General features: G+C 46.0%; 1 protein-coding gene across 3 annotated transcripts in view; it reads right to left on the bottom strand.

Annotated features, from left to right (window-relative positions):
- The window catches only part of PIEZO2 (piezo type mechanosensitive ion channel component 2), a 460,107-nt gene extending 453,354 nt beyond the window's left edge, over positions 1–6,753 (bottom strand). For all 3 annotated transcript variants that reach the window (XM_062201352.1, XM_062201350.1, XM_062201351.1), the window contains exon 1: positions 5,885–6,753. In XM_062201352.1, the coding sequence (XP_062057336.1) occupies positions 5,885–5,948 (64 nt within the window). In that variant the 5' untranslated portion in view covers positions 5,949–6,753. The remainder of the gene's footprint in view (positions 1–5,884) is intronic.
- Between the last annotated feature and the right edge of the window lie 21,126 nt (positions 6,754–27,879).

The raw sequence follows: 27,879 nt of genomic DNA, 5'->3' as shown, positions 1-27,879 counted from the left end.
TGAGTTGCTGCCCTAGGAATCCCATGGTCCCTGGTACTACCTGCTCATCTCTTAATTTCAGGTAAGACATTCTCCAGGCAACCCCGCTCATCTGTTCAGCATTATGCAGGTGAAGTGATGGGGCACCTGCAGGGGGTGAAGGGAGGTGTGCTGTGTGAGGAAGTACTCAGATGACCATTGTACAGGAAGGAAAGGGGACAGCAAAAACAACTCTGATCACACAGTAAAGGGCAGACGCTAGCTGTGAATGGAGGTTCTTAAATTCCAAGTGATGGGTCCTCTATGGTGCTGCAGCACTGTCTTCAATATCAGCATCCAATATGAGTGCCAGCCGGAGTCCCACCTCCTCCATCTCTGATCCGGCTTCCTGCTAATGCACCTGGAAAAGCAGCAGAAGATGGCACAAATGCTTGGGCACCTGCCACCCATGTGGGAGGCCAGGATGGAATTTCATGCTCCTGGCTTCAGCCTGACTGATCTCTGGCCTTTGCAGCCATTTAGGGAGTGAGCCAGCGGATGGAAGGTCTGTCTTTCTTCCTCTCTCAGCAACTCTGCCTTGCAAATCAATCAATCTTAAAAAAAAAAAAAAAAAAAAAAAAAAAAGTTGCAAGTAGCAACATCTCCCAGAGGAAAAGCTCAAAGCAACCTGCTTATATCTGAAGATAAATAAACAGCAAAGCCATTTCCAAAACAACAAGGCAAACATAAGACTCCAGGGCCCTGCCCATCTGTCTTGACAAACCGATTTGATTTACAATTAAGCAACAGATACCTAATCCTTTCCATTTATTTTGTCTTTCTGAAAATGATAAATACTATCTACCTCCATAAGGCTGAGAAGCTGTGACAGGGAAGAAAGTTACTCTAAATGTGTTCAATGGCTCTATCAGCAGCTGAATTCTTCTACTCTGAGACCTACAGCAGTATCCACAGGGGAGACTAACCCTGATCAGATACCAATTAACTTCATTGGTTATTCTTGGGCTGTGTGTAAATGGGTTTTCAAAATAATACGCGAGGGGCAGGTGTTTGGCCAGGCGGTTAACATGCCGGTTAAGACACCAGCATCAGGGTCGCCAACATGGCACAGCGGTTTAAGCCGCTATCCAGCTCCCTGCCAATGCATGTAGGAAAGTAGCAAAACATAGGCCCCTGCCACCCATGTTTGAGACCCAGAAAGAGTTTTAGGCTACTGGCTTGGGTAAGACCCAGCCCCAGCCTTTACAGCCATTTGGGGAGTGAACCAGAGGATAGAAGATCTCTGTCTTTGTTTCTCGCCCTGTCTGTTACTCTGCTTTCAAACAATACAAACTCAGCACAAGCTAGGGAGGCTACCATGGACCCTGTCCCCATTTTCTCTTGGTTCTGTCCAGACCAGGCTTCCCCTGCCCTTGCTGGAATATGGTCAAATCACTTCTTTTAGGCAAGACATTTGGAAACTGCAGATAACACTATGCAGATGGGGCATGTGAATAAAAACACATGAACCCATCCCTGACTCTGGAATAAACTCAAATCATATACCCCAAAATGGGTGACACAGTAGGGTTATGTTAAAATAAATGTGGGGGTGGCCAGCGCTGTGGAGTAGCTTGTAAAGCCACCATCTGCAGTGCCAGCATCCCACATGGGCGCCTGTTCTAGTTTCAGCTGCTTCACTTCCGACCCAGCTCTCTGCTATGGCCTGGGAAAGCAGTAGAAGATGGCCTAAGTCCTTGGGCCCCTGCACCTGCGTGGGAGACCCAGAAGCAGCTCTTACTTCAGATCAGCCCAGCTCCAGCTGTTGCAGCTATTTGGGAAGCGAACCAGTGGATGAAAGACCCCTCTCTCTCTCTCTGCCTCTGCCTATCTGTAACTCTGTTTTTCAAATAAATAAATAAATCTTTAACAATAAAATAAAATAAATGTGGGTTACACATTGGGGTGAAGTGGTTTGAGCTGCCACTTTGTCTGCCCATATCCCATATCAGAGTGCCGTTTTGAATCCCAGCTGCTCCAATTCTGATCCAGCTTCCTGCTAATGTATCCTGGGAGGCAGTAGATGATGGCTCAAGTGCCTGTGGTCCCTGATGCCCATGTGGGAGATCCAGATGAAATTTCAGGCTCCTGGCTTTGCCATGGCCCAACCCTGACTGTTGAGGTATTTGAGTAGTGAATCAGCAGATGGAAGAACTCTCTCTTCTCTCTGGCTACTCTCTCTCCCTCCCTTTCTGTGTTTTTCTGCCTTTCGAGTAGATGAAAATAAATATTTTTGAAAAGGAGAAAAAAATGTGAAAATATTTGAAAAGTGTTCAACAGCTCAGATATTTAATAGATTGCATGGTATTATGGGAGCTTTTGGCTTTTTTATATGCTGTACATAATTAAAGAAATCAGATGGCTACCAAGTAGTCACAGATAACGATAAATTTGGACATATTTAAAATGTTCATTGTGGGGGCAGGCACTGTGACGCAGTAGATTCAGCCACTGACTGCAGCAATAACATCTCATATGGGTGCTGGTTTGAGTCCCAGCTGCTCCACTTCTGATCCAGCTCCTTGCTAATGTATCTGAGAAGGCTGCAGAAGATGGCTTGAGTACTTGGGTCCTTACTACCCATGTGAGAGACCTGATGAAGCTCTTGGCTCCTGGCTTCCGCCTGGTACAGAGCAGCCCTGTCTGATGCAGCATTTTGGGCAGTGAATCATTGGGTGCAATCTCTCTCTCTCTCTCTCTCTCTCTCTCTCTCTCTCTCTCTCTCTCTTCCTCTCTCCCCTGCAATTCTGACTTTCAGATAAACAAATAAATCTCTTTTTAAAAAAATATTCAGCACCTGTGGAGCTAGGTGTGTTTGTCACTGGATGTTCACTTTGTGTGGTTTTATTTTGCTTTTTAACACCCAAGAATCATGTAACACCTGCATATAGGAGGCTCAATTTCACTTATCACTTCCCATTTAATTTCTCTCATGGAGAAAAAGAAAAAAGTCTTAAGTGTCAGGTTTTACACAATGGAAGTTAATATTTATCATCTATCACTAGGTGAGAAGGCTAGCACATCTCTGTGCAGGAGAAGCTCAACATCAGTGTTAGAGAAATGGGTTTAGAGGAAAACAGAAGCTTCCACAGAGGTCTAGCTTTGAAGGTTGCCTTGCCCAGATATAAAAATAGATGGCTGAAATGTAAAACCGATTCTAATGGCAAGCACACCACTGCACTCTCCATGGCCAGGGCATTAGGGAAATCTGAATATTTGATTTAGCAGCACCTTGGGAGCAGGCAGACCTGAAAACCCCACAATAACCTTGAAAACCTCCACTTAATGTGGGAGAGAATCAAACGCTCAAATCAGGAGATGTCCACACAGCCCTCTCTAGGTACAGCGAGGAGAAGGTGGCATTCCAGCCAGCAGCCAGTCCCCTGCCTCTACAGCCCCGAGGGAGCCAGGTGCCCACAATGGTGAAGATAGGCAACAGGCTATGTAGGCTGATCTGGGGGCACTACCACCTCTCACCCTCATGGTCACACTCAAACTTACACACTCATACAAACTCACACTCATACATACTCATAACACAGTGGCATGCACACATACTCTCATACTCACATGCACACACCCATGCACACAAGGCATGCCTACAAACACTCCCACACAAACATACAACAAATTTGCATTTTAACATACTCTCAAAACGTGCACATAAGGATGCACACACACTCACACACATATATACAACACACTTTCTTACACTCATACCCATATATCACACACTCACACTCATAACACACTGGCACACACACACATAGAGAGGCCAGCCTAGCTGTGCCCAGAGAGCTGTGGGGGTCCAGATAAAGAAAAGGATCAGAGAAGGCAGCCTCCCAAACCTCTGGGCCCCTCAGCTGCCCGGGAAGGGAGCAGGATGGGGCCTCTCAGGAAGAGGGGGGACCACTCCAGCTCCACCCAAATCAGTCCAGGCATCCTTAATCCTAGTCCACCCTGGGGTTCAAGTCTGCAGGTGGTGAGCAGGGTAGGGAGGGAGAGAGGTCAAGCTGAGTCTGACCGTCTCCAGGTAATGGCTGCTGCACCACGCTGAGCTGCCTGGAAACTTCCCAGCAGCCCCTCCCCTGCGCCTCGCCCAGAGCTCAAGTCCCCCTAAAAGGCCTGGGGCCTGGAGCACCCTCAGGAAGTCGGAACACCACCGCCTGGCCGCAGCAGCCAAGGGATGATGGGGGCAGCTGAGCGGAGTCCCACGGGGGCTCAAGCTCAGGGCGCAGAAGGGTCAGGGCTCAGCCCCCGCTCTCCTCTCTCTGGGCTGGGCGTGCAAGTCCCAGCGCAGACTCTGGAGCTTCGGCCCCAGCAGAAAGCAGGACAGGAAGTGGCGGGTGGGGCTGTTGGGAGCGCGGAGGGAGTGGGGGACAGGGGACTTCTGAGCAGAGCGCCACTAGGCAGGCCTCCTCCCTCGCTGGCGCCGGCGACCACCGAGTGGCCGGCACACTGCTGCACACTCAGACAGGTACTCCCTTCCTATCCACATGCAGATACCGAGTGTGCCAGGCGCTTGGGGCGCAGGCATGACGGCTGACAGCGATATCCCCCGCTCCCCCGCGTGTAGCGCCCCTGAAGAGCCCTTCCTCTCATCCATTCCCCGTGAGCTTGGCGGAAGGTGCGCCCTTCATCTACACTGGGGTTAGGAAGGAACAACAAAGGGCCGCGCAAAACGCTCCTGCCTGGAAACTCGAAGTGGAGGTCCCCTCCCGCTGCCTGGGGACCCCGCGTCCCCGAGGCTCAAGTCCACCCAGAGAGCCTTCCCTGGCTCTCCCCAGGTTTCTTGCAAGAGCTGCGCTCAACTAAGCGGCGCATAGCAGACAACGAAAACCTCTCGACGACTGGCATGGGCCCCCACACGCTCGCCCCTTTCTTGGCAGAGACAGATGGCAGAGCGCAGGTGTGGTCCCGACTCTTCCACCTCTGGTGAAGACGCAGAAAGGGGGCCTCCTCTGCGAAGGCCTCGCGCTCTTTCAAGATGCAATCGCGCCTTGGCAGACAGCGGTCTGTTTTCTGGTAGGGGAGAGCGAAAGGCAGGCGCGCGCTCGGTCGTTCTTTGGAGTGGGATTCCATGCAAACTTGCACTGTGTATTTAAGGAGAAACTTGGAAATCCTCCCACTCCAAGAACGCTGCCGCTGTCTGCAGAGCTGACCCCCAGTGCCTTTGAGCCCGCTGCCAGCCCGGTAGAAATAATGGGATGCTTGTCTGGGCGTCTATGGGGTGACCCTCCCTTCACCCTGGACAGTCTCAGCGAGCTCAGCCCTGCTTTTCAAACCTTTTAAAATCTGGAAAGACCAGGGCCAGGAGGGCAGGACTGGGTCTACACCCTGGGCGTCCAGCTCCGTGGTCGTAGGGGCTTTTGTGGAAGTAGAAGGTTAAGGAACTCGAGGCACTGTGTCCTTGTACCTCACTCACCTCGTCCCCCCTATCCCTTTTGCCTAGGTGCCTTCCGGATGGGCCCCGCACTGTGCAACCCCGGAGCCTGGGGGAGGAGGCTCCAGTCCAATTCTATTGTGTACCTTGGTGCACAAGTGAGTACTCCACGAAAAAAAAAAAAAAAACACGTGTGACCAAATCCAACCCAACAGGCCCCTGCGCATGCGGATCTCGGTCACTGGACTCCGTGACCCGATGACCGAGAGACCCTGGTGGTGCGCCCTAGGGCGGGAAGTGAGAGGGCCTGGCCGTAGCGCCCTAGACAGCGCGCTTAGGACGCCTCTGGTACCAGGACCACGCAGCCGGCTTCCTGAGCCGAATCCCGGAGTGCAAACGCCCTTAACTTTGGTAGACGCCCCACCCAAACGCCCCCCCTCTCCCTCCCCAAGTAACCTGGGTAGGTGAGCTGACGAGACTCACCTACTGCCAGGCAGATAGGCAGCAGCAGCCTGAAGACAAGCCCACACACCACCTCCGAGGCCATTGCGTCGGTCCGGCGAGTCCAAGCAGAGCTGGGAGGCTCGAGGGTCCCTAGGGCCGGGACGCCAGGTCCATGCCCGCCTAGGGCCTCCTGCCGCCGGCGGCTCGCAGCCTCCCGGGCATGATCTGGGCGCGAGCCGCTTCGCTCTCTGCCCCGAGGGCGCGCTCCTGGGACTCTCGGCCGCCCCTAGCCCGCCGGGCTCTGGGCAGCCGCTCACCAGGCTCTTGGCAGCCACCTAGGCAGGCGCCCGACCCTCTGCGGCCGGCCCGTGCAGTGCAGAATCCCGAATTCGGCGGCGGCGGCGGCAGTTTCTTCAGGGGGCAGGGGCAGGGGCAGTGGAGGGGGGACAGTTTGCGAGGGTCCTGCGCGCTGCGCGGCGCGGCAGCGGGGCGACGGCAGAGCGCTGTCCCCTAGCCCGGCTCCTGGGGCGCAGTTCAGTAGCGGCCGGGGAGTTCTCGACGCGGAACCCTCTCCGAAGCCAACGTGTCTCGGCCGCCGGGCTCCAGCCCTTCTGCCACGCGCAGCCCTCGGCCCCACTCTCACCCTGCAGCCCTTGGTCCCCGAGCAGCCCGCGGCGGATCCTCGAGCGGCGGCGCAGCTCAGCCTCTGCGCCCCCAGCTTCCTGCCGGAGAGACCCGGGCTCTAGCGGCCGGGAGCGCAGACCATCCCAGACACCGTGGGGCTCGCGTGGGTCCGCGCGGAGGAATCGAGACGAAAGCACCTAACGAGTGGCTCGGACTCCAACTCTCCTTCACTGCCACAGTTCCAAAAAGAAGAGAAAACCAGGCGCCGTCGCGGAGCCCCGCGCGCCCCACGCCCGCCGCGGAGCAGCCTCGCCCTAGCGGCGCAGCGGGAGCTCCCCGGCGGGCGCGCACTTCTCCACCTTCAATGAAACTTTCAAAGCCCTCCCTCGCCGACGGGCGTGTCCCCCGGCCAATGGGACGGCGGCACCGCGGAGGCGCGCGCGGAGCCCGCCCCTGCACTGCTCGCGAAGCTGGCGCATTGCATTAGGACGCGGAGGGCGAGCCCCCGTCGGCGCCCGGCGCCGGCCGGCGGGGGCCAGGCCTGGCCAGCCAGGTGGGCTGGGCACGTTCGCTCGTGCTTGCTCTGGCGCCTCTAGCTCCCGCAGGCCCGAGGCTGTGGGCGCACTCCAGTCAATTCTGGCGGAGCATCTTGGCGACCTCTGCACTCGACGTGGCCCTGAGCTTCCCTATAGGAGGAGATCGTTTAAAAGCCGTTGGAAAACGCAGAGGCCCGGCAGGAGAGGGAGTAGCTAGGAGCTTGAACAACTTTGTGGATTGTCACTTCTGCGGGGTCCAAACGTACCCGCTAACGTTGAGGAACACCTGAGAGCCAGAATTCACCTGGACCATTGACCTAGGCAATATCTAGCCTCAGGAGGTTTCTGTTCCTAATAGGCTCTGGGGAATTCCAGGTCTTTCCTAGAACGGGTCTGAAGTTGAGATGTTCATCCTTCTGTGCATCTTGGGAAACTCTCGGTTTCATCTCCAGTTTGCTCCTCACTTGTCCAGCTCTACGGAAAAGAGTAGCTGGCATTGAGAATATGCTCCTCATCGCCCAAGAACCTCTCTCTTGCTTTTTTCTAGAGATACGCTATTCCAGCTGGGAGACCCCAGTGCGCCTCCGACCTCTGGCTTCCCGATTATCCTACGAAGTGGGGGAGATTTGCTGGGCATGATCAGGCATGGCTGGGGACCAGGAGACGGGAACTCACGCTCTGGAGAGAGCACTGTTCAGAGCTGACATTGCCATCAAGGGGAGTGTTGGATGACCTCCGCCCTGCTCCTGCCTGCTGGGCTGGTGTTGGTGGTAAGGGATGGAGCGGGCCATGCAGAGAGACCTTGGCTGTCTTAACAGGGGTTGGCTCTTTCAGTCACTTTGACTGCTTTTGTGGCCATCCCTTTTTTGATGTGCAGTAAATTGTGGTTAGAACTCATGCCTTCACAAATTCTCAACATTACAGAGAAACTGAGATCCATGGCTTGCTTGCTTGCTTGCTTGCTTTATCTTTTTTTTTTTTTTAAATTTTGTGAAATACCTTGAAAGTTAGACCACCTGTATGCTCTGCCACCCTTAGGAAGCTTAGATAGCATCTTACCCCCAAATGCACTCTTGAGGCTACAGCAGAGTTGGGGGAACTCATAGAACTTAAATTATTGGCTAGACATTGCCAGCTTCAGGGGGTGGAGGTGGGTGTGTTGTGTTTTGACAAACCCTGGTATAAATCTACCACTAATTTTGATTGCTCCTCCCCCCTTCATTCTTGAGACTCAAAAGGCAAAGAACACTCTGAAATTTGAAATTATAATGTGTCATCATACGAATCCTGTTTCCTCTGAATTTTCCCCCATATTCTAGATATGCTCCCCATATTAGCAACAACCAAGATTTCTTCAAAATGACCATCTTGGACATCTAAGTTATAAGATAGAAGAATTTCAGCAGATCAGTGGTCTTACCAAATATACTTCTTGCTTTCTCTGCCACAATGTGACCAACCAATTGGGACGTTTTGTTTTCTAGAGATTCTATATTCTATATTGCAGTTCTGAGACTTGCAACATGTACACTCAGGACAGTTTCAGTTGTCCAGACGATATCTAATACAGGGTTTGCCACCCTGGCTACATGTTACAGACACCTGGGAGCTTTTTAACAAACCCAGAGACTCATTCTCTACACTTTCAGAGAGCCAGGTTTAATTGGTCTGGGTTGGGCTCCCACACCTGTAATTCTTTTAAAGCTCTCCAGTGCCCCTGAGGTATGCAGTTAGAGTAGAGAACCGCAGTCCTCATTCACAAGTCAGACCTCCAAAAACGTTCCATTGGTTTTAAAACCAGCATTGACAAACCGAATCCACCTTTCTGGAGCTGTATTTTCATACCGCAGTTGAAATACATATTCACAGCCAGCGGCATTGTTTGTGTAACCACTATTTCACCATAAGTTTTCCGCACCCCGAGGAGCCGGATCTGGTGACTGGACAGGCTTGTTTGTTAAGTACTCGCCAGCCCACCAGACTACTGATCACAGTGCTTTAGGAGTCTGGCTTGCCCTGTAACCATTATCCCTAACCTGTGCATGATCTCACCCAACATCTGAAAGGAAAAAAAAAAAGATGCATTAGAAAAGGCTTTGAGGAGAAAATCACCTACATAAAACACTACCAAAAATATTATTTTTATATGTGGTAGGTACTTAGAGCAAATGACTGCATGCTTAGCACAAGTAATACCTTAAACACCAGTCTATGATGGCTTTTTCAATCATTATGTAGACTTTTAATGACTTGATTTCTTCTTTTATAAATCAGGAAAGTAATAAGACCTAAGGAATATAACCTGCTACGTAGAGCCAGACCCTTTATAGAGTGCTTAGATAAATGCCAGATACAGAGTTCCCATTCAGTACCTATTGGCAGATAGTATTACTGCTACTGTTGCTGCTAAGAGGTAGCTTCCGGAAGTTCATGGGCAATGGAGTTAAAAGATAAGATTATGTTGATGTAAAAATTTTTTGCTGTCCATGCATCTGGTGGTACATGTATCAAACTGTTGTGCCAAGATACAATGAAGTGCTCTCAAACTCAGGAAGATATGCTGGCACCCACATAGGTTTCAAAACTGTTTTCAGGCCGGCGCCGCGGCTCACTAGGCTAATCCTCCACCTTGCGGCGCCGGCACACCGGGTTCTAGTCCCGGTCGGGGCACCGATCCTGTCCCAGTTGCCCCTCTTCCAGGCCAGCTCTCTGCTGTGGCCAGGGAGTGCAGTGGAGGATGGCCCAAGTCCTTGGGCCCTGCACCCCATGGGAGACCAGGATAAGCACCTGGCTCCTGCCATCGGATCAGCGCGGTGCGCCGGCCGCAGCGCATCTACCGCTGGCGGCCATTGGAGGGTGAACCAACGGCAAAAGGAAGACCTTTCTCTCTTCTCTCTTTCTCTCACTGTCCACTCTGCCTGTCAAAAATAAAAAAAATAAATAAATAAAAAATAAAAAAACCAAAAAGTAAAAAATAAAAAAAAACTGTTTTCAATGGAGTAATAGAATTGCTCTTAAGCATCTGAAATTTTAGTTATAAAAGAAATGGGTCATTTTGTGCCTGGTATGGTTTTCAACTTTTTCTGAACTAAGCTTACTGCTGCATTGCTTCATGAAATCATTCAAAAATGCCATCATTGTCCCGTATGCTAATTTCCCTGCCACAATCCATAGACAAAGGTAAAGGTAAAAACCATTTTCAGTCCCATGTCAGATTTAGCCCTGTGTCTGCTATGGTCTTGGATACATTCTTACCTTCCTTTGAAAGATCTCACAGTTGCGTTATTATCTCAGTTGGTGACTTAGAAAACAATATGTCCCGAAGGGAATATAAAGGTTGTCAACTTGGCATTTTCTTCCTCCAGGGAAATCTGCCAAAATCCATTGGCGCCATCCAGCCTCTGGAGGATGTGCTACTTCTTGCCAACCCAAGGAAGATCTCTGTTGGTGCTGGGGACATCATTTTCCTTCATATGAGCAGAGTATTTTCAGATATGTACAATCCTGTGTTTTCATTCATAATGATCATTGTGTCAGAGGTACAATGGAAGCCCTACTCTTGCTTGTACAGTCAGCCCTTTCTATCCACAGGTTCTGCATCCTTGAATCAAAAATATTTGAAAAAAATTTACAACTGTATTGAACATGTACAAATTTTGTCCTTATTTCCTAAGCCATACAACAACTATTTACATAGTGTTTACCTTGTATAAGTCACTTACAGATGAATTAAAGTGCACCAGAGAATATATGTAGGTTATATGCAAACACTATGCCCTTTTATGTAGGAAAATTTGAGCATCTGCAGATTTTGGTATCCACAGGGGGTCCTAGAATGAATCTCTGATGATACCAAGGGACAACTCTAATATTCTATGATTGAAGAAAATTTGTGAACTATAAATTTAATGTTTTCAACAGTATTTTCAAGATCCTCACATTCGGAAGACGGAGACAACTTCTACTAATTTATAGGACACATATAGTCTGGCTGGCAAAAGAAATTACGCCCCCTACAATCTTTGCCTGAGCAATCTACGACGAAATTCTCTGCCTCTGATGTCTGTATTTTAGATGTAATATGTCTGCTGGATCTGCATAAAACTATTACTACAGCCTGAACTCCAATTTGTGAAGCAATCCTATGCATCCTGGATCTGAAACAAACTTCTTGTTTGTGTCTATTGTTGACGAATCTTGACAAATCAGCTAGCTGATGTATGTGTGCCTTATTTTTCCAGCTAGATGGTAGGCTCTGAGAGCATGGGCTACATCTCATATATAAAGAAGAATATAAAGCAATATTTTTCCCAGATAAGTTGCATTCTACTTGATGCTTCATTACACACAGTTTCTCCCTCTGTGTGTGTGTGCACACGCATGCTCACACACAATGGGATAAGGAAAATCTCATATGAAAATAAAGAAGCATGAACAATTATATTTGTTTTTTGTAGTAAACACATAAAGGCAGTGATGAGGAATTTGTGGGGAGGGTGTTCTATTGAAGCTGGTGACTTGCCTTGGGCACTACAGGCACCCAGGTGGCTGACACTGAAATATGGGAACCACCATTCATTATTTACAACAGACATCATGAGCAGATTTTCATCTGGGGCTGTCTAGCTGTTGTTGTGTATTTTCTCCTGAAAGGCTTTGAAGAGGCAACTGATTTGAACAACATGCTGTCCAGAAAGGCTTACCAAATTTTATAAGACTTTTTACATAAGGGAATTGGAAAATTGGGGAATAATTTAGTGTAAAATACAGCACTTTAAAGTAAGTTAGTATATAAAAAAAAAGACATCATACATTTTTCTTCACCTCCAGCTGCTGAAATAAGAAAATTCTATTTTCCTATGCACTATTAGATGTCTATTAATTAATATGTATGCATTTTGAACATGTGCATGCATGTGAGTGTGTACAAGTTTCAAGATCAGTTTTTTCTAGTTATGAACATTAGCTTACAACGAGGGCTGGCGGATCAGATTCGGTGACTGGAGTCAGATAGTTTGAAGCTCTGTTTACTGATTCTCCTGCAGTGCCACCTTTTGGCTAAAAATATATTGAAAAGAAATGCAAGTACTTGTAGCAGAAAGCTTGCAATTAGGCACAACCAACCAGCTATGGCAGCCAAGGACAGGCTGATGGGCTCAGAATATGGCGGTGGAAGAAGCAACACAACACCTGCCTTCATAAAGTGACCATCTGGACCAGATGATACACATGAATCAGAGAAGAATAAATTGAGCAAATCAGACACACATGCAAAGGACTACACAGACCAGGCGTTACAGAAGAGTGTGAGCAGCACCCTGTCTCCAGGGGAGCCAGAGAGGGTGAAGGTTCTTGCATCTTGAAGGGTGAGGACAGATCAACCAGAGTGGGGGCAAGTCAGAGACTTTGCTCTGTTCTTCGCTGTATCCCCGAGACCCAAGTCCTGATGGAGCCCATAGGAGAGAGTGTGTAAAGCTTGTTGAACTACTAAAGGAGTTGTCTGGGTGAGGAGAAAAGAGATACGATGACCGGGCAGGAAGAACTGACAGCATCCCCAAGGTAGCGGAGAGCAAGACATGCTAAAAGGAAGGAGGAGCAGTCACGGTGAATTTCAAAGAGGCCATGGACTGGGACGTGGAGGGGGCGGCGTCCCACACAGCTTGAACACTTTGCCAGATCTCATGGTTTCTTTTCCATTTCAGTGGCATAGCGATACACACTTGTTAAGCTCCATCAGAACAGACAGACACATCAGAACAACAACAGTGTCCCGAGTTGTGTACTCACCCATGTCCCATGGCAAGGCACGGTGGGCAGGCATATCGCACCTGTGTCCTCTGCTCCTCATGTGCATCCTATCCTGTGGGCTTTCCTTGCAAGAGAAAAGTTTGAATATAAGTTTATTACATGTGTTTTCTTTTTAAAACAATGCATTGACCTGTTTGAATGCAGCGATGTCAATACAATGAAGTGATGCTAAGTGTTCAGCTGAATGACTGCCAGCATCATGCTTTGTTTCATATAAACAGAACTGCGTATTCATCTACGATAGTTCATTTATTCAGTGAAATTCACCCACGTTGATGTCTTAGAGGTGTTCTCGAGGTTACTGCTCTGTCATATTCTATCCCTGAAAACACAACATTCATCCTTCTTCTTACTTAAGATTCTTCGGGAGTTTGATGAGTAAAACAACTCTGAACACTCTTATACAAGTTACTTGGGAGACATATATAAAAACACTTCAAAAAGTTCATGGAAATGGAATTAAAAGACAAATTTATCTTGGTGCAGAAACGTGAGGGGTTTTCCAAACATTCATGGAAAGTATGTATTTTATATGTGTGTGTGTATATATATATATATATATATATAGAGAGAGAGAGAGAGAGAGAGTCCATATATATATATAGAGAGAGAGAGAAACTATGGATGGATTTCAAAATTTTTCACACCCAAATCAACTCATCTTTTAAATTCTCTTTCCATGGACTTTCTGAAGTCCCTGCATACATTCGTTTCACCTGTGTGAAAATCTAAATGGAGTCACCAGCTCATAGAATACCACACCTTTAGCAACAGTTTCTCAAAATGTTTGCACCCATTCACACCCATACACTTGCAATGTATGAGGCTTCTAGTTCTTTACCATCATTTAATATATTTTACCTTTTTAATTAAATAAATAAAGTTATTAAAATTTGAAGACAGGAAGAGCATGATTTTAAAGCAAGCACACAGCCTCTAGGGCCCAGAGTGACTTACCATAAGGGCTCGTGTCCTTTCCCAACCTCCCTGGGTCCAGCCTGGAGGAGCCATCCTTCCGCTGCCCTCTCACTCCCCACTTCTGTTCCACCTGTGTGTCCTGGGTGTTGGATCACCTGGACATCGAACTGCATTCTGGGAAACTTTCTAACCATTTCTATGAGCAAACGCTATCACAGCCCAACTAGGAGTACCCCTTAGGTTTTGCTTTCTTAACGTGCCAAGGCAGAAATACATGCTTCACACAATCCCCCATGGCAAGCCTGGGCCTGGGGAAATTGTCTTCTGGGACCTGTCCATGGTCTGCACCCCAAGAATTTTCTGTCTCCTCCCACCCTCCATCATCACACCCACAAGAAACAGCACTTACACACACCTACTCAGAAAAGTTTTCAATACCATTATTTTTATTAACCGTTCAATGTAAAAAGAAAATAAGTAATAGCATTGTGAACATAAAAACTCAATTTGAAAAGAAACTTAGCAAACTGAGGAGAATATTCACAGAGTACATGACAATGAGCAATTGCTGTCCATAGTGTTGAAATAAATCATGGAATTTACCCAGGAGAAAAACAACACCACGGAGGAGACTTAATCTCACTAAAAAATTAAACTAGAAAAATTAACACTAAAATGAACTATGACTTTGCACCTGGGAAATACACTGCTAGCAACTTTAATATGTAATAACCAATGTTGGTAGAATTATGGTAAAAGAGAAGCATTCACTTCTTGTGGATCCCATGTAAATTTTAAGAGTCCTTTTATAAGTAATGGGGGAAAATGTATACCACAAAATTTCCATAAATTTACTCAAAAGTTCTAATCTGAAACAGAGAAGAAATTTTAGTTATGAAATACTCATTAAAACATTTTTTGGTAAGAGTGCAAAAACTTCAGCTAGTCTGTGAATCCAGAAATATTTTCATTTATGGTTTACTCACAGACTAGTACTAAACTATTATTTATAAGACAAGAAGTAGCAAGGTGATTCTGATAAATTAGGTTAAAACCAAAATTCTGAACTCTGTTATATTATATAAATAAAAAATGATGAACACTTAAACAGATATAATTCAAACCATTGAATGACACATTATAGCATTTCTTCTCTTTCATTTTCATATGCTATTGTAGTTTATAGTATTTCTTGGGCAATCACAATTTTTGTGCATGATTAAATTCATATACCATGGAATTTTCTCCTAGTAAATGCATGCTGACAGACGCATAATTGGGCATAAGAAAAATTCAACTGGAGGCCCAGGATTAAAGAAAAATAAAATAAATAAAATGCTTTGGGACATCTTATTAACCTGGAAATTACAAAATACTTAACAATATGTAATATCATTATTATTACTATAATTATTAGTGGTTTTATTTTTAATTGTTAAGTCCCAAATTTTCAATTCTGCAATATTGTAGTGACACAATATTTATTTCAAAGTTACCATAAGTGGTGAATTTATTGCTCAATTTATGTCTTTATAGGCTGTACATAATGGGGTAAGCTATTGGTTTTAAGAATTCTCCAAAAATACTATCTGTCAAGCAAGCTTTCCCCTCCATGGGCCTTTATTGCATTTGTTTTATGCAGTAGAAAGGCAAACCGACTTAACGGTCCATAGGCCCTTAGACACAAAGCAAGTGTCTGTTAGGGCATTTGTTTTGTCTGTGGAGTGAGTGATAATTTGCATAGATAGCTCCCAAAACATGTCAACTTTAGTGACCTCAGGAAGAAGTTTTCTGTTACAATGGAAAAGGACGACCAAGCAGACAGGATGTGAGCCAGCAGGTCTGAGCAGGTGGCGGCTTACATGGCGTCCTTGCCAAGAAACACCGAACAAGCCACGGGAACTCTGAACAATGGTGGCAGCAGCTACAAAAACCAAGCAAAAGTAGGAATTATCCTTATTTCTTGGTTACCATAAAGGAGAAATGCATGATATACTGTTCAGCTTTGTATAAGTACTACCTTAGAGCCTAGAAACTTTGGGGAAACAGTCCGTACTTTTTGGATCACACACATCTATCCGAAAAGTTTTTGTGCTTCTGTTCCATCATGAGTAATTCTTGATATAATAAATTAGGGGTTATACAGAAGGGCTTCAAAAAAGTTCATGGAAAATATTCATTTTATTTTAATTCTCTCTTCTATGAACTCTTCTTAAAAGTAAAAATGAGCCGGCACCACGGCTCAATAGGCTAATCCTCCGCCTGTGGCGCCGGCACACCGGGTTCTAGTCCCGGTCGGGGTGCCGGATTCTGTCCCGGTTGCCCCTTTTCCAGGCCAGCTCTCTGTTGTGGCCTGGGAGTGCAGTGGAGGATGGCCCAGGTGCTTGGGCCCTTCACCCGCATGGGAGACCAGGAGAAGCACCTGGCTCCTGGCTTCGGATCAGCGCGGTGCACTGGCCACAGCAGCCATTGGAGGGTGAACCAACGGAAAAGGAAGACCTTTCTCTCTGTCTTTCTCTCTCTCACTGTCCACTCTGTCTGTCAAAAAAAAAAAAAAAAGTAAAAATGGTGCATCTAAATTGTTTATTCCTTTGAGAGAGAGAGAGACAGACAGACAGGCAGACAGACAGACAAAGCAGACAGAAATGGCTCCTAGCTACTTGTTCACACCCCAAATGCCCTCGATGACTGGGTCTGGACCAGGGCCAAAGCTGGGAGCCAGGAACCCAATGCAAGTCTCTTTTGTGAGTGGCAAGAACCCAATTACTTGAGCCATCACTGCTGCCTCCTCCATTACCAGGAACCAGGAACCAGGAGCTGGAGCCAAGAATTGAACCTAGGCATGCTGATGTACAACCTTTGTGTCTTAACTACTAGACTAAATGCCTGCTCTGGCTCAGGAACATTTTGAAGCCCCTCATATAGGTTGTCTATTTTTGATAAGTTATATGTATATTAGATGTAGTTTATTTCTACAGTACAAGATACTTCAAAAAGTTCATAGAAGAGGAAATTAAAAGATAAATTTTATGTTAGTGCAGAACTTTGAAATCCATGTAAGCTTTTTTTAAAATATGCACTTTTCTATGAACTTTATGAAGATCCCCTAGTATGTATCACTCTCTTTATCTAATGAATTAAAGCATGCTACAAACATAGCATATGGAACATCATTATTAGAACTATTTCAAACACTTCTTGATAATATTAAATTTTTTGGTTCAATTCTTGTTTAATAAATTAACCACTTTTTGGGAAACCCAACTATAGTGGTTTAACTAAACAAGAATTAATTTTTCTCACATGCTGTTTTTGTCCCTTTTCATTGCTGTAACAAAAGACCTCAAGGTGGATAATTTATCAAGAAAAGAGATTTTCAAAGTTACTTGAAAATTCCACTGAAAAATGAGATTAAAAGATGTTTACATTGGGGGCCATCCTTGGGGTGTAGGGAAGAAAGTCGCACTTGCTACATCAGCATCCTATTATGGGAGCCAGTTCATGTCCTGGCTGCTCCACTTCCAATGTAGCTCCCTGTTAATGGTCTGGAAAGCCATCAAAAGATGTCTCAAATACTTGAGCCCCTGCTACCCATGTGGGAGACTCAGATTGAAGCTCCTGGCTCCTGGCTTTGACCCAGCCCAACACTGACCATTGCAGCCATCTTGGGAGCGAATCAGTGAATGGAAAATCTTTCTTTCTGTGTCTCTCCCTCTCTTTCTCTCTGCAACTCCAACTTTCAAATAAATGAATAATTATTTTTAAAATGTTTATTTTAGTGCCAAAACTTTTAAAATTCATGTATAGGGCCGGCGCTGCAGCTCAATAGGCTAATCCTCCGCCTAGTGGCGCCAGCACACTGGGTTCTAGTCCCAGTCGGGGCGCTGGATTCTGTCCCAGTTGCCCCTCTTCCAGGCCAGCTCTCTGCTGTAGCCCAGGAGTGCAGTGGAGGATGGCCCAAGTGCTTGGGCCCTGCACCCCATGGGAGACCAGGAGAAGCACCTGGCTCCTGGCTTCGGATCAGCGCGGTGCGCCGGCCACAGCGCTCTGGCCGCAGCGCTCCGGCCATGGCAGCCATTGGAGGGTGAACTAACGGCAAAAGGAAGACCTTTCTCTCTCTCTCTCTCTCTCACTGTCTACTCTGCCTGTCAAAAAAAAAAAAAATCATGTATAGTTTTCTCATAACACCCATTTTGCATGAACTTTCTGAAGAGTCCTTGCATTCATGGATTTCAATGTTTTTTGCTCCAAAATAAGCAATTCATTTTCCTGAATTTGATGGACATACTCTCATGTCTAGCTCACAGCTTGCAGGCTGAACCAATATGGAGCATCCTCTGTCCCGCCTCTGATGAGGGCCCAGACTGCACCACAACATGGTGGAGAAGCAGGAGGGGAACTCTCCACATGGGAAGGAACCAAGCACATTGGATGGCCTTACTCTATAACAACCGGCTCTCCTGAGAACTTGCTGGCTCCAAGAGACCAACATTAATCCCTTTTGAACGTGGTGCACCCTGTGACCTAATCACCTCCCACTGGGCCCCACGTCATTGAGGTCCTACCAGCTCAGCACATCACACCGGGAACCAAGTCTTCAGCATGTGACTTTTTGGGGTTTGCATTCAAACCCTAGCACAGCCAAATGTCTGGAGATGGCCGGGCAAGGCTGGTAGAGCAGTATCTCCTGCTGCATTGGTCTTTTCATCGAAACTGCCATCATTAGTCACTGGTTTTGTCTTTCTGGTGACTTTCTGTCCAGGCTAGTGGCTCCTCCTTCAGTTCCAGGCCTGCTTTCCAAGCTGCAAGAGGACAGTAGTGATGGGGGCAGAGGAGGCTGACAACTCCAAAACTCAGAGTGTTCCAGGTGCACTTTGAGGAGAAGACCCTAGGTCAAGAGGTAGCCTTCCTCACCCCGTACCTCCAAACTCCTTTGCCTCACTCCCAACAAGTGCAGCCTCTGAGCTGTATGGAGGGGGCTGACTTGGCCGAGGCCTCACAGTCCATGTTGGCCAGAGGTCATGGGCAGACTCGGGTCAGTATCTTTCCCACTGCTGCCCAAGGCCTGCGGGCAGCAAGCATGATGAGGGCTACAGGTCAGCACTGGCCATTTTCCGTAGGGGGCTGGACCACGATCCCACCCCTCAGCACCCATGTTGTGCTTGGGATCAACCCTTAGCTTCATCCCAACACACAGCTGCGCATCACTGTAAATATGGGGGTTCCCGAATACAGGGACCTCAGCAAAGAGTCCCTTGAGAATGACAGCCCACTCTGTGAGGTGAACCTGCTTGCTCTTTATCACGAGACATATGCACCTGCTGCTGCAGCTGCAATGAAAGCACAAGGTTATCCAACCTCATTAACTTGCTGCAAGTTTTTCCTCACAGTGCAATCAGTAGGATTAGGGCACCATGTCTTACCCTTCAGGGTAGAACAGGATGAGTGTGGGAGCTGGGGGTGGGGAGGGCATCAGAATTTCCCCATGCAGACCCCAACTGCATGTTATGCATGACCTAGGTATCTTTCTTCAAATGTTGTGGGTTTGTTTGCCTTAGAATAAAGAAGGTGGCATAGTACCGAAGAGAACCATGAACTCACAATCTGGATTTGGCCCCCTGGATCAGGACTCCAGGAAGAGAAAAGCAGCTTAGGCATTTTCCCAGAAACGGGAAGTTAAGCAGAAAGTAGTGACTACAATGATAATACCTGATTTATCTTGCTCCTTTCTTTTAAGAGCTCAGAGTGCTTCTCAGACATTATCTCATTAATTTGCAAATCATTCCTGGGAGTTAGGTAGGAATGAAGCCAGACAAAAGTTTCTAGCTCACCACTTTACAGCATCCTCTCCAAGTCAGCACACCTTCTGGGCAGACACACATTATTGTTCAGTTCCTACACAGGAAGATCAATTTGCAGATTCTTGTTGACCTTAAAGGAGCACCCATTTCTCAAAAGGTAAGTTACTGTCAGAAAAGATTTTCTCCCTGATTTCTTGACAAAAGAAAATGAAATGTGCTGTTTTACTCCTAGAGCGAAACTGGGAAATGAGCAAAATCTAAAATTTTTCACCTACGTAGTCGAAGTAAATGTGAGCTTGCTTTCTCGGCTTGCGGTAGCAATTGGAGTGAAATTGTCCTTTGAGCAATAAGCTATAAAATCATCTTAAAGTTGATATGTGCAAAGCCACTTAGATGCAAGAACTAAGGCACAAGCCAACATACTCTGACTACCCCAATTGATTGCATCTCCAGGTCTGAAGAAAGACTATGCCAACTGAAAAGAAAATCGTGGAAAGTGGCAAGTCATATTTTCCAGCCACCAAGTACCACTGTGCAGTTGGAATAGAGACTGGGTCCATGCATTGCCAGTATTTGGCCCCGTGCCAAGGAAGTTAGCCTCTGCCCTCTAGTCTAAACCCTATCCTTCCACTCAGGTCACAGTTCTTTCAAGCATTTACTCTGAGTATTTCATGCACTGTCTTTGGCTCTAGATACACAGTGGTGAATGATGGGAAAGGGTCCCTGTCCTCATACCCATCCAGTGTAGGTCCTTTAACAAGTTGCCCCACCTGGCCTTGTATTCCAGGCCCCACTGCAGGAAGGGCTGGGTCACAAAGCCAGAGCCCTCTCTTTGGATTACAGCATCTCTGGGGGTCCTTCTGACAGGTCTCCGTGCCCAACCCAGGTAAGTTCTCCCACTGAGATTTGCTTGGCAGGTCATACAGAGTTGTTCTACCTTGGGCCATTCTGGTTGAATGTGTGGCAACTAATCCTGCTCCCAAAAGTGACCCAAATGGGGTTTAACATCCTCACCCCTTACAGTAGTCACAAACCTAGGGCAATGACAGCAAGCATTTATGTGTTTCTTTCTTTCTAGATTTATTTGAAAGGTAGAGTTAGAGAGCGAGAGAGAAGGAGACAGAGAGAGAGAGATTGATAGAGAGAGGTCTTCCCTAAACTGTTTCATTCACTTCCCAAATAGCTGCAATGGTTGGGGGTTGGGGCTGGGCCAGGCCCAAGCCAGGAGCCAGGAGCTTTCCTTGGTCTCCCACATGGGTATAGGGGCCCAAGAACTAGGGCCATCCTCTACTGCTTTCCCAGTCACATGAGCAGGGATCTTCACCGGAAGTGGAGCTGCTAGGACTCGAACCAGTACCTATATGGGATGCCAGCACAGCACGTGGTGGCTTTATCTACTATGCCACAACGCTGTCCCCCAACACAATTCCTGTAAGAAAAAGGATAGGACGAGGGCATTGGTATTGGCTGAATGCCAGGCAGTATAGTGAAAAAAGTGGTTTTGATGTCACTCCACATGAAAACACTGATTTCTTCTTCTTTTTTTCAGCCTTACACATTCACCTTCTCTTTTTTTTTCTTTTTTTTTTTATATTGGAGTTTTTTTTTTTTTAATTTAGTGAATGCATTTTTACATAGATACAACTTTAGGAATACAGCGGTTCTTTCCCCCATGGCCCCCTTCTCTTCCCAGTTATTCCTCCCCGTCTTTCTCCCTTTCTTCCACCCCCCTTTATATCAAGTCTTAAGAGAAGCCTTCCCTGACACCCCATTGTCCTCCTTCTCAGTGACCTGTCCTTCTTCACTACTTCAGATGTCCTATGTGTGCCTGTGTGTGTGCACACGCGCCTTTGTGCATGTCTGCCTGGACACCAGACCAGAAGCCTCTGGAGGCCTGGAAAAGTGCCGTTCAATACTGATGCACATCCAGTTCCAGCTTAATGCCTGGCCCAGGAGACACATGCACTAAATATTTAGGAGATGGGTAGGGGAAGTAAAGAAGGGTGTGGGGCCAAGGATTGGATCTGAACCCTGACCTGCCGCTTAGTATCTACGTGGCCTTCAATCTCCCCATGCCTCAATTTCCTCATCAGTAAAATGGGGATTTTAATAGCCCCTGTATTTGTATTTTTGTGTTAGCCTGGTCTTTAAAGGAACCACTTCATGGAGGGCTCTTAGGTAAATCTGTGGCTCGTGGCACATACTCAGTAAACGTAAGCCATTGTTGTTGCTAGCTTGGATCTGGGGGTATAGTGTGCAGAGCGCTCTGACACCGTGGGACTGCAATAGTTCTGTCTTCAGGAAGTAACAAAGTGAGAAGGACAATCTGTGCAGACGTGCTACTGAGCACTTTTTCCTGGTGCTCTCCAAGTGTGTTTGGTTTGGTTTACGTTTCCATCCACTGTGACCACCCTGGAGAGAAGTGAAAACCTCCAACTCTTGGGTTTCCCAGTGGCACCCCCTGCTGGCCTCACTGCACGAAGCAGAGAGGCAGATGTGGGAAAACTGCGTGGCTTTCAAGGTATTGGCTTGAGCAGCGCCATGGTCACAGCCAAGTAGTCTGAGTAGGGACTAGGCCCAGTGACTAAAGGATCATCCAAGGCCCATCCACAGAGGACAGCTGCTGTTGCACACCATAAAACCAAGCCCGTGGCAGGACTGTCACACACACACACACAAAGGCAATGCTTTTTTGAAAAGGGAAATGTTAATATTAAGGAAGATGAATTCAAGTATAGGCAAAGTTTAAATTCTTGACTTGAGAGGCAATAGTATTTTTTTTTTATTATGAAGTTTACCTAGCATTGAGGCCACTGATACTTTTTCTTTTTTTATGATATATTTACTTATTTGAAAGGCAGAGTTACAGAGAGACAGAGAGAGAAGTCTTCTATCTGCCAGTTCACTCCCTCATATACCACAATGCCCAGGGCTGGGCCAGGCCAAAGCCAGGAGCCAGGAGCTTCTTCTGGGTCTCCCACATGGATGGAGGGGCCCAAACACTTGAGCCATCTTCTACTATTTTTCCAGGCCATTAGCAGAGAGCTGGATTGGAAGTGGAGCAGCCAGGACTCAAACTGGTGCCCATATGGGATGCCAGCATCACAGGCGAAGGCTTAACCAGCTATGCCACAGCGCCAGCCCCAGCCACTGATTCTTAACTGAGCATCACACAGGATGGAAGTCATCCAGCTAGTGCCTGGCAAAAAGGCCCTGGACGCGGGGGCCCAGCAGAATCCTAAGGATGTGTGTGCAGGGAGTGGACTGTGAAGGGGAGTGGATGCCTTCAAGGGGGCCCGCTCTTCACTTTCCTTTCCTTTTCTTTTCCTTGATCTTATCATAGACTGTCTCGTTATTCTTCTTGCAGGAAGATGCTGGAGCTTCATGGAGAAGACATTTAGTTTGAGCTGAGGAAGGAGACAGAGTTGAGCCGGACGTGTTGTGGGCAGCTCCAAGCAGAGAGTGTTAGGAACACACAGGCGGATGAAAGAACCTTGGAGAAAAGACAAGGCTGGCCTTGTCTCAATCCATCTCTCCCACTGCAAACCTCCTTGGGCCCCACCAACACCCTACCTCCTTTCGCTGTCCCATTCACTCCCTTACTGTGCAGACTGCCTCCCTCCACAGTCACTTGTATGAGTCTTTGAATTTTTTCCTCTTATTAATAAAGGGAGGAAAAGTCATGTCTCTAGATCAGAATCAGAAAACTACAGTCCATGATCCAAATCCAGTCTGAAGTCTGTGTTTGCAAATAGAGTTTTACTGGGACACATCCATGGTCACTTGTTGACCTTTCGTCTACGACTCCTTTTCCGCTAGAAGGGCAGAGTCCAGTAGTTAAACTGAATGGCTTCTCAGAAGCCCACCACATTTGTCTGGCCCTCCACAGAAAATATTGGCTAGCCTTGCTTTCCATCCTCCTGGTCGCTCAATGTTGGATGGATGATGCCTGTTGTGGTATAGTTATCTGAGTACCTCCCTCTTATGCCAACACACAGTTGAAGGCAATATCTTTTTCTTTCTGTCCCAAAGGTGACATTGCTTGAAAATTATAAAACCAAATGACCAAATTAAACCAATGAAGTCTGCAGAGAGTCCCAGTTTATTGTGCCCTCACCATGTAGCAAGCACTGTCCTAGCGGATGAACATATTGAAAATTCAGTCTCTACCCTGGACAAACTCACAGATCAAGAACCGGCTCAGGCCGGCGCTGCGGCTCAATAGGCTAATCCTCCACCTGGGGCACTGGCACCCCGGGTTCTAATCCTGGTCGGGGCGCTGGATTCTGTCCCGGTTGCCCCTCTTCCAATCCAGCTCTCTGCTGTGGCCCGGGAGTGCAGTGGAGGATGGCTCAGGTCCTTGGGCCCTGCACCCGCATGGGAGACCAGGAGAAGCACCTGGCTCCTGGCTTCAGCTCGGCGCTGTGCACCAGCCGCAGCGGCCATTGGAGGGTGAACCAACAGTAAAGGAAGACCTTTCTCTCTGTCTCTCTCTCTCTCTCACTGTCCACTCTGTCTATCAAAAAAAAAAAAAAAAAAAAAAAAAAAAAAAGAACCAGCTCAGTTCAACTCCTTGAATGGCCAAACTGAGTAAAAAGTGTGTGCAGGGAAACAAAAGCAGGAAGGAATGCCGTAGTTTTAGGAAACTTAGATTAGTGAAAAAGACCCTATTGCTGGGGGAAGGAAGGAAGAAGTAGAGAGTCGAGTGCCAGCTGGAGCAGCACTATCTATGCCTTATTATTTTTTATTTCTTGCCCTCTTAGCTAATGACCCAAGAAATTGAGCCTTCATTTAAATTGTTGGGTAGAAAACATGGAAAAAAAGAGCAATGAAATTTCCTGCACCAACCCTAGAGGAATAGGAACTTACTATGATCTCCCTTTTAATCTGAGAAAATAGGAAGACCTCTGTGGCACTTGTGCTTAAATTACAAAGGGCAAAAGGGTGACTCATTCCTTCAGTGGTCATCATGATGATGAAAATAGCAGCTTCCATTAATTTAGCCCTGTGCGCAGACCCTGTCCTAGGTGCTACACATGCACTAAATTCACCCCTTCTTCATAAAAACCATGACACCAGCACTGTTATTCTCATTTTAAAGACAGAGAGACCAAGTAGAGTAAGGGTCACCAATCTCCTTGAGTCACACATTATTAAAGAAGAGAGCTAGCATTCTCTTCTTTAATGAGATCGATATAATTCAGAACTCTTTGCCATCCTTACTACATAACCCAGACCATCTGGAGCCTCAGCAATCATTCAAGGTCCGTGATGTCCCACTTGCAGTGATCTCTTGTGCTGTTCACGTCCCTCTTCTTTGTTGGCAAAGAATTTCTTTGTTGTGATAGAATGAAACTCCCTTGTAGTCGTGTGGGGTCATACAACTGATTCTGGCAAATGAATTGTAGAAGTTGACCATGAGAACAATTAACTGTGGTACGAGCATATGAATAGCTCTACTTCCTGATAGGATAGCGATTGGCAGTGCTCTTGAAGTAGCTACTACATCAGTTTTTCATGTAGGGGACTAAGAAATGTAGAGACTCCTGTCAATCCGTAATGAACACATAGTATTACAAAGGGATTGATTTTTGTTGTTGGAATAAAGCCACAAAGACTTGCAGTTGCTCGTTAGCATGGTAACACTTGGGCTATCTTGACAGAAATGGAAATTGGAACTTATGCATAGGTCATTTCTGTAACAAACCACCCCTCAGGCCCTCATAAATATGAAATTTGGTCTCAGGGACTCAGCAATTAGCAATAAAAACACTGTTATCAAAGATTGGACTAAAGGCATGCCACTCTGCGCACGGGCAGATCACTCAGCAGACTAATAATGGACTCACTCAGACGGAAGCTTCTCGAGGGACCTGGAAATCCTGGGGAGCAATATTCACAACCACAGCAACTTAGATGAAAGAAATAACAAGGCTTCTCCTTCTGGCCACAGGAGAGTAAGCGGGGTCAGAACTCCCCTTCCATTCTAAGCAACTGAGGAGCAAAACAAAAGGCACAGAATCAATGCAGGACTGAAGTGAGCAAACAAATGAACTAAGTCCCGTGATGGGCCTGGACTTTTACTGTGACACTTTCAGAGAGCTGCAGAAGGGAGATGTGAAGAGAACCAGAAGTTCAAGGTGGATGAGTGGCTAGATTGTAAGGGCAGAGAACTGGAGAAGATGCAGATAAACAGAGAGAAACTTCAGACACCTGCATGGATTTGAATCTCCTGCAGAATCCTAGCTACACAGCCATGGCATGAAACTCCATGAGGTTAGATAAAGAACCAGTAGGGAGTTGTGAGCTGAGTAATTCTCAGGGCTGGTGCAAGACTGGGAGACAGTTGAGTTCTGATCAGTGGAGAGTCCTTGTTGAACACCAGAGTATTCAACAGAGAATCCAGAAGCATCACAACTCAGCAACCAGGCTAACCTATGTCACAGTAAAGACTCCTGTAAGGTTGTACAAAACACAACCTCAAAAGGAACATGGTCATCCTCAAGTAACTAAATTATCTGATAGAACGAAGTTTGACCCCTTTGAAAGGAAAAAAATACAAAATACAATATTCAACAAGGTAACATTCAAAATATCCAGTATGTAATAAGCATTACTGGATATGCAAAAAAGCAGCAAAATATGACACATTACCAGAAGAAAAGTCAGCCAAAAGAAACAGACTCAGATATGAAATTGATGATGTAACAGTAGGCATGGAATTTTATATAACAACTATAAGCATGCTGTTTTTCGAAGAAAAGTTTCATTTCGATCAAGTGATTGAACTAGGAACCAGCAATCTCCCAACCAATGAAAGTCCGGATCCATATGTCTTAATTTGTGAATTCCACCAAACAAAAGATTAATACCAATTATTTCTAAACACTTTAAATACTGAGGAGGGAACACTTTCTAACACATACTAAGGGCCAGTAGTACACTGACACAAAAGCCAGCCAAGGATACTACAAGAAAATAATATTGAAGAGCCATAGACTTAATGAACAGACATGTCAAAAATTCTCAAGGAAATTCTAGAAAACTGAATCCAAGGGCCTAGAGAAAAGATTACAACATAACCAAGTGGAATTTAGTTCATAAATTTAAGATTGATTAACATACAAAAATCAATCCATATAGGATACCATATTAATTAAATCAAAGACAGAAACTACTCTATTATGTTAATAGAGGCATAAAAGTATTTTACAACTACTCTATCATATTTATGAATATAGGCAAAGTATTTTACAAAATCTAGCAGCTTTTCATGGTATAAAGAAGAACAGGGATAGAAAGGGACTTCCTCAACCTGACAAAGTAAACTAATGACAATTCCACAACTGAGTTCATATTTTATGGTGAAATACGAAACACCCCCACCAAAGTCAGGAGAAAGGAAAGCATGTTGCAGGAGGGTGTTTGGCACAGAGATTAAGATGCCACTTGGGAAACGTGTATCCTATATCAGAGTGCCTGGATTCAAGCCCCACCTCTGTTTCTGATCCAGCTTCCAGCTAGTGGAGGTAGCACTTGGTGGCTCAAGCAAGTAAAACTCAGATTGTCTTGTTTTAGCTCAGCCAGATCAGGTCCTGGCTGTTACAGGCATTTGGAGATTGGGCCAATGGACAGAAAAATCTTCCCCTACCTGTTTCTTTTTTCTGTTTGGTTTAAATGAAAAAATGAATACATAAAAAAGATATTGGGTTTTATTTTTTCTATTCAAAATTCAATTGGAGAGTGTAATCAAGGAAATTGGAAAAGAAAAAGATTCAAAAGACACTCTGATTAGAAATGAAGAAGTAAAATTATCTCTTGTGTCTACAGAAAATCCACTAAAAACTATGAGAATTCATGTAAGGAGGTACAATCCAAGAACAACAAACAAATCAACTGCATTTTTTACATTAGCTATGAAGAAGGTTAAAAGGAAATTAAGAAAACAATTTCATTTAAAATAGCATCTAAACAGGTGAAATATTTATAACAAAATAACAAAAAATACAAAATTTCTTACACTGAAAACTATATCATTGTTGAAAGACAGTAAAGACCTAAAGAAATGGAAAGTTATCCACTCCTCGTGAAGTAGTAGTCTTCCTACTGTTAAGATGGCAGTGTTCTCCAGACTAAACTACAGATTTAACAAATCTCTATCACAAGTCTAGCTGCCTTTGTGGCAGACATTGAAAAGCTGATCCTAAAATTCAAATGGGAATGCAAGTAACCCAAAGTAATCTTGAAAAAGAAGAACAAAGTTGAAAGACTCAGTTTTCCAATAAGAAAAGACTTAGAACAAACTACAATAATTAATAAAGTGCAGTGCTAGCATTAGCATAACAAT

This window comes from Lepus europaeus, chromosome 9 (assembly GCF_033115175.1).
Source record: "Lepus europaeus isolate LE1 chromosome 9, mLepTim1.pri, whole genome shotgun sequence".
In the NCBI taxonomy this organism is placed as follows: domain Eukaryota; kingdom Metazoa; phylum Chordata; class Mammalia; order Lagomorpha; family Leporidae; genus Lepus; species Lepus europaeus.
The sequence above is the reverse complement of the archived record's forward strand: the minus strand, read 5'-3'. Positions and strand labels throughout refer to the sequence as shown.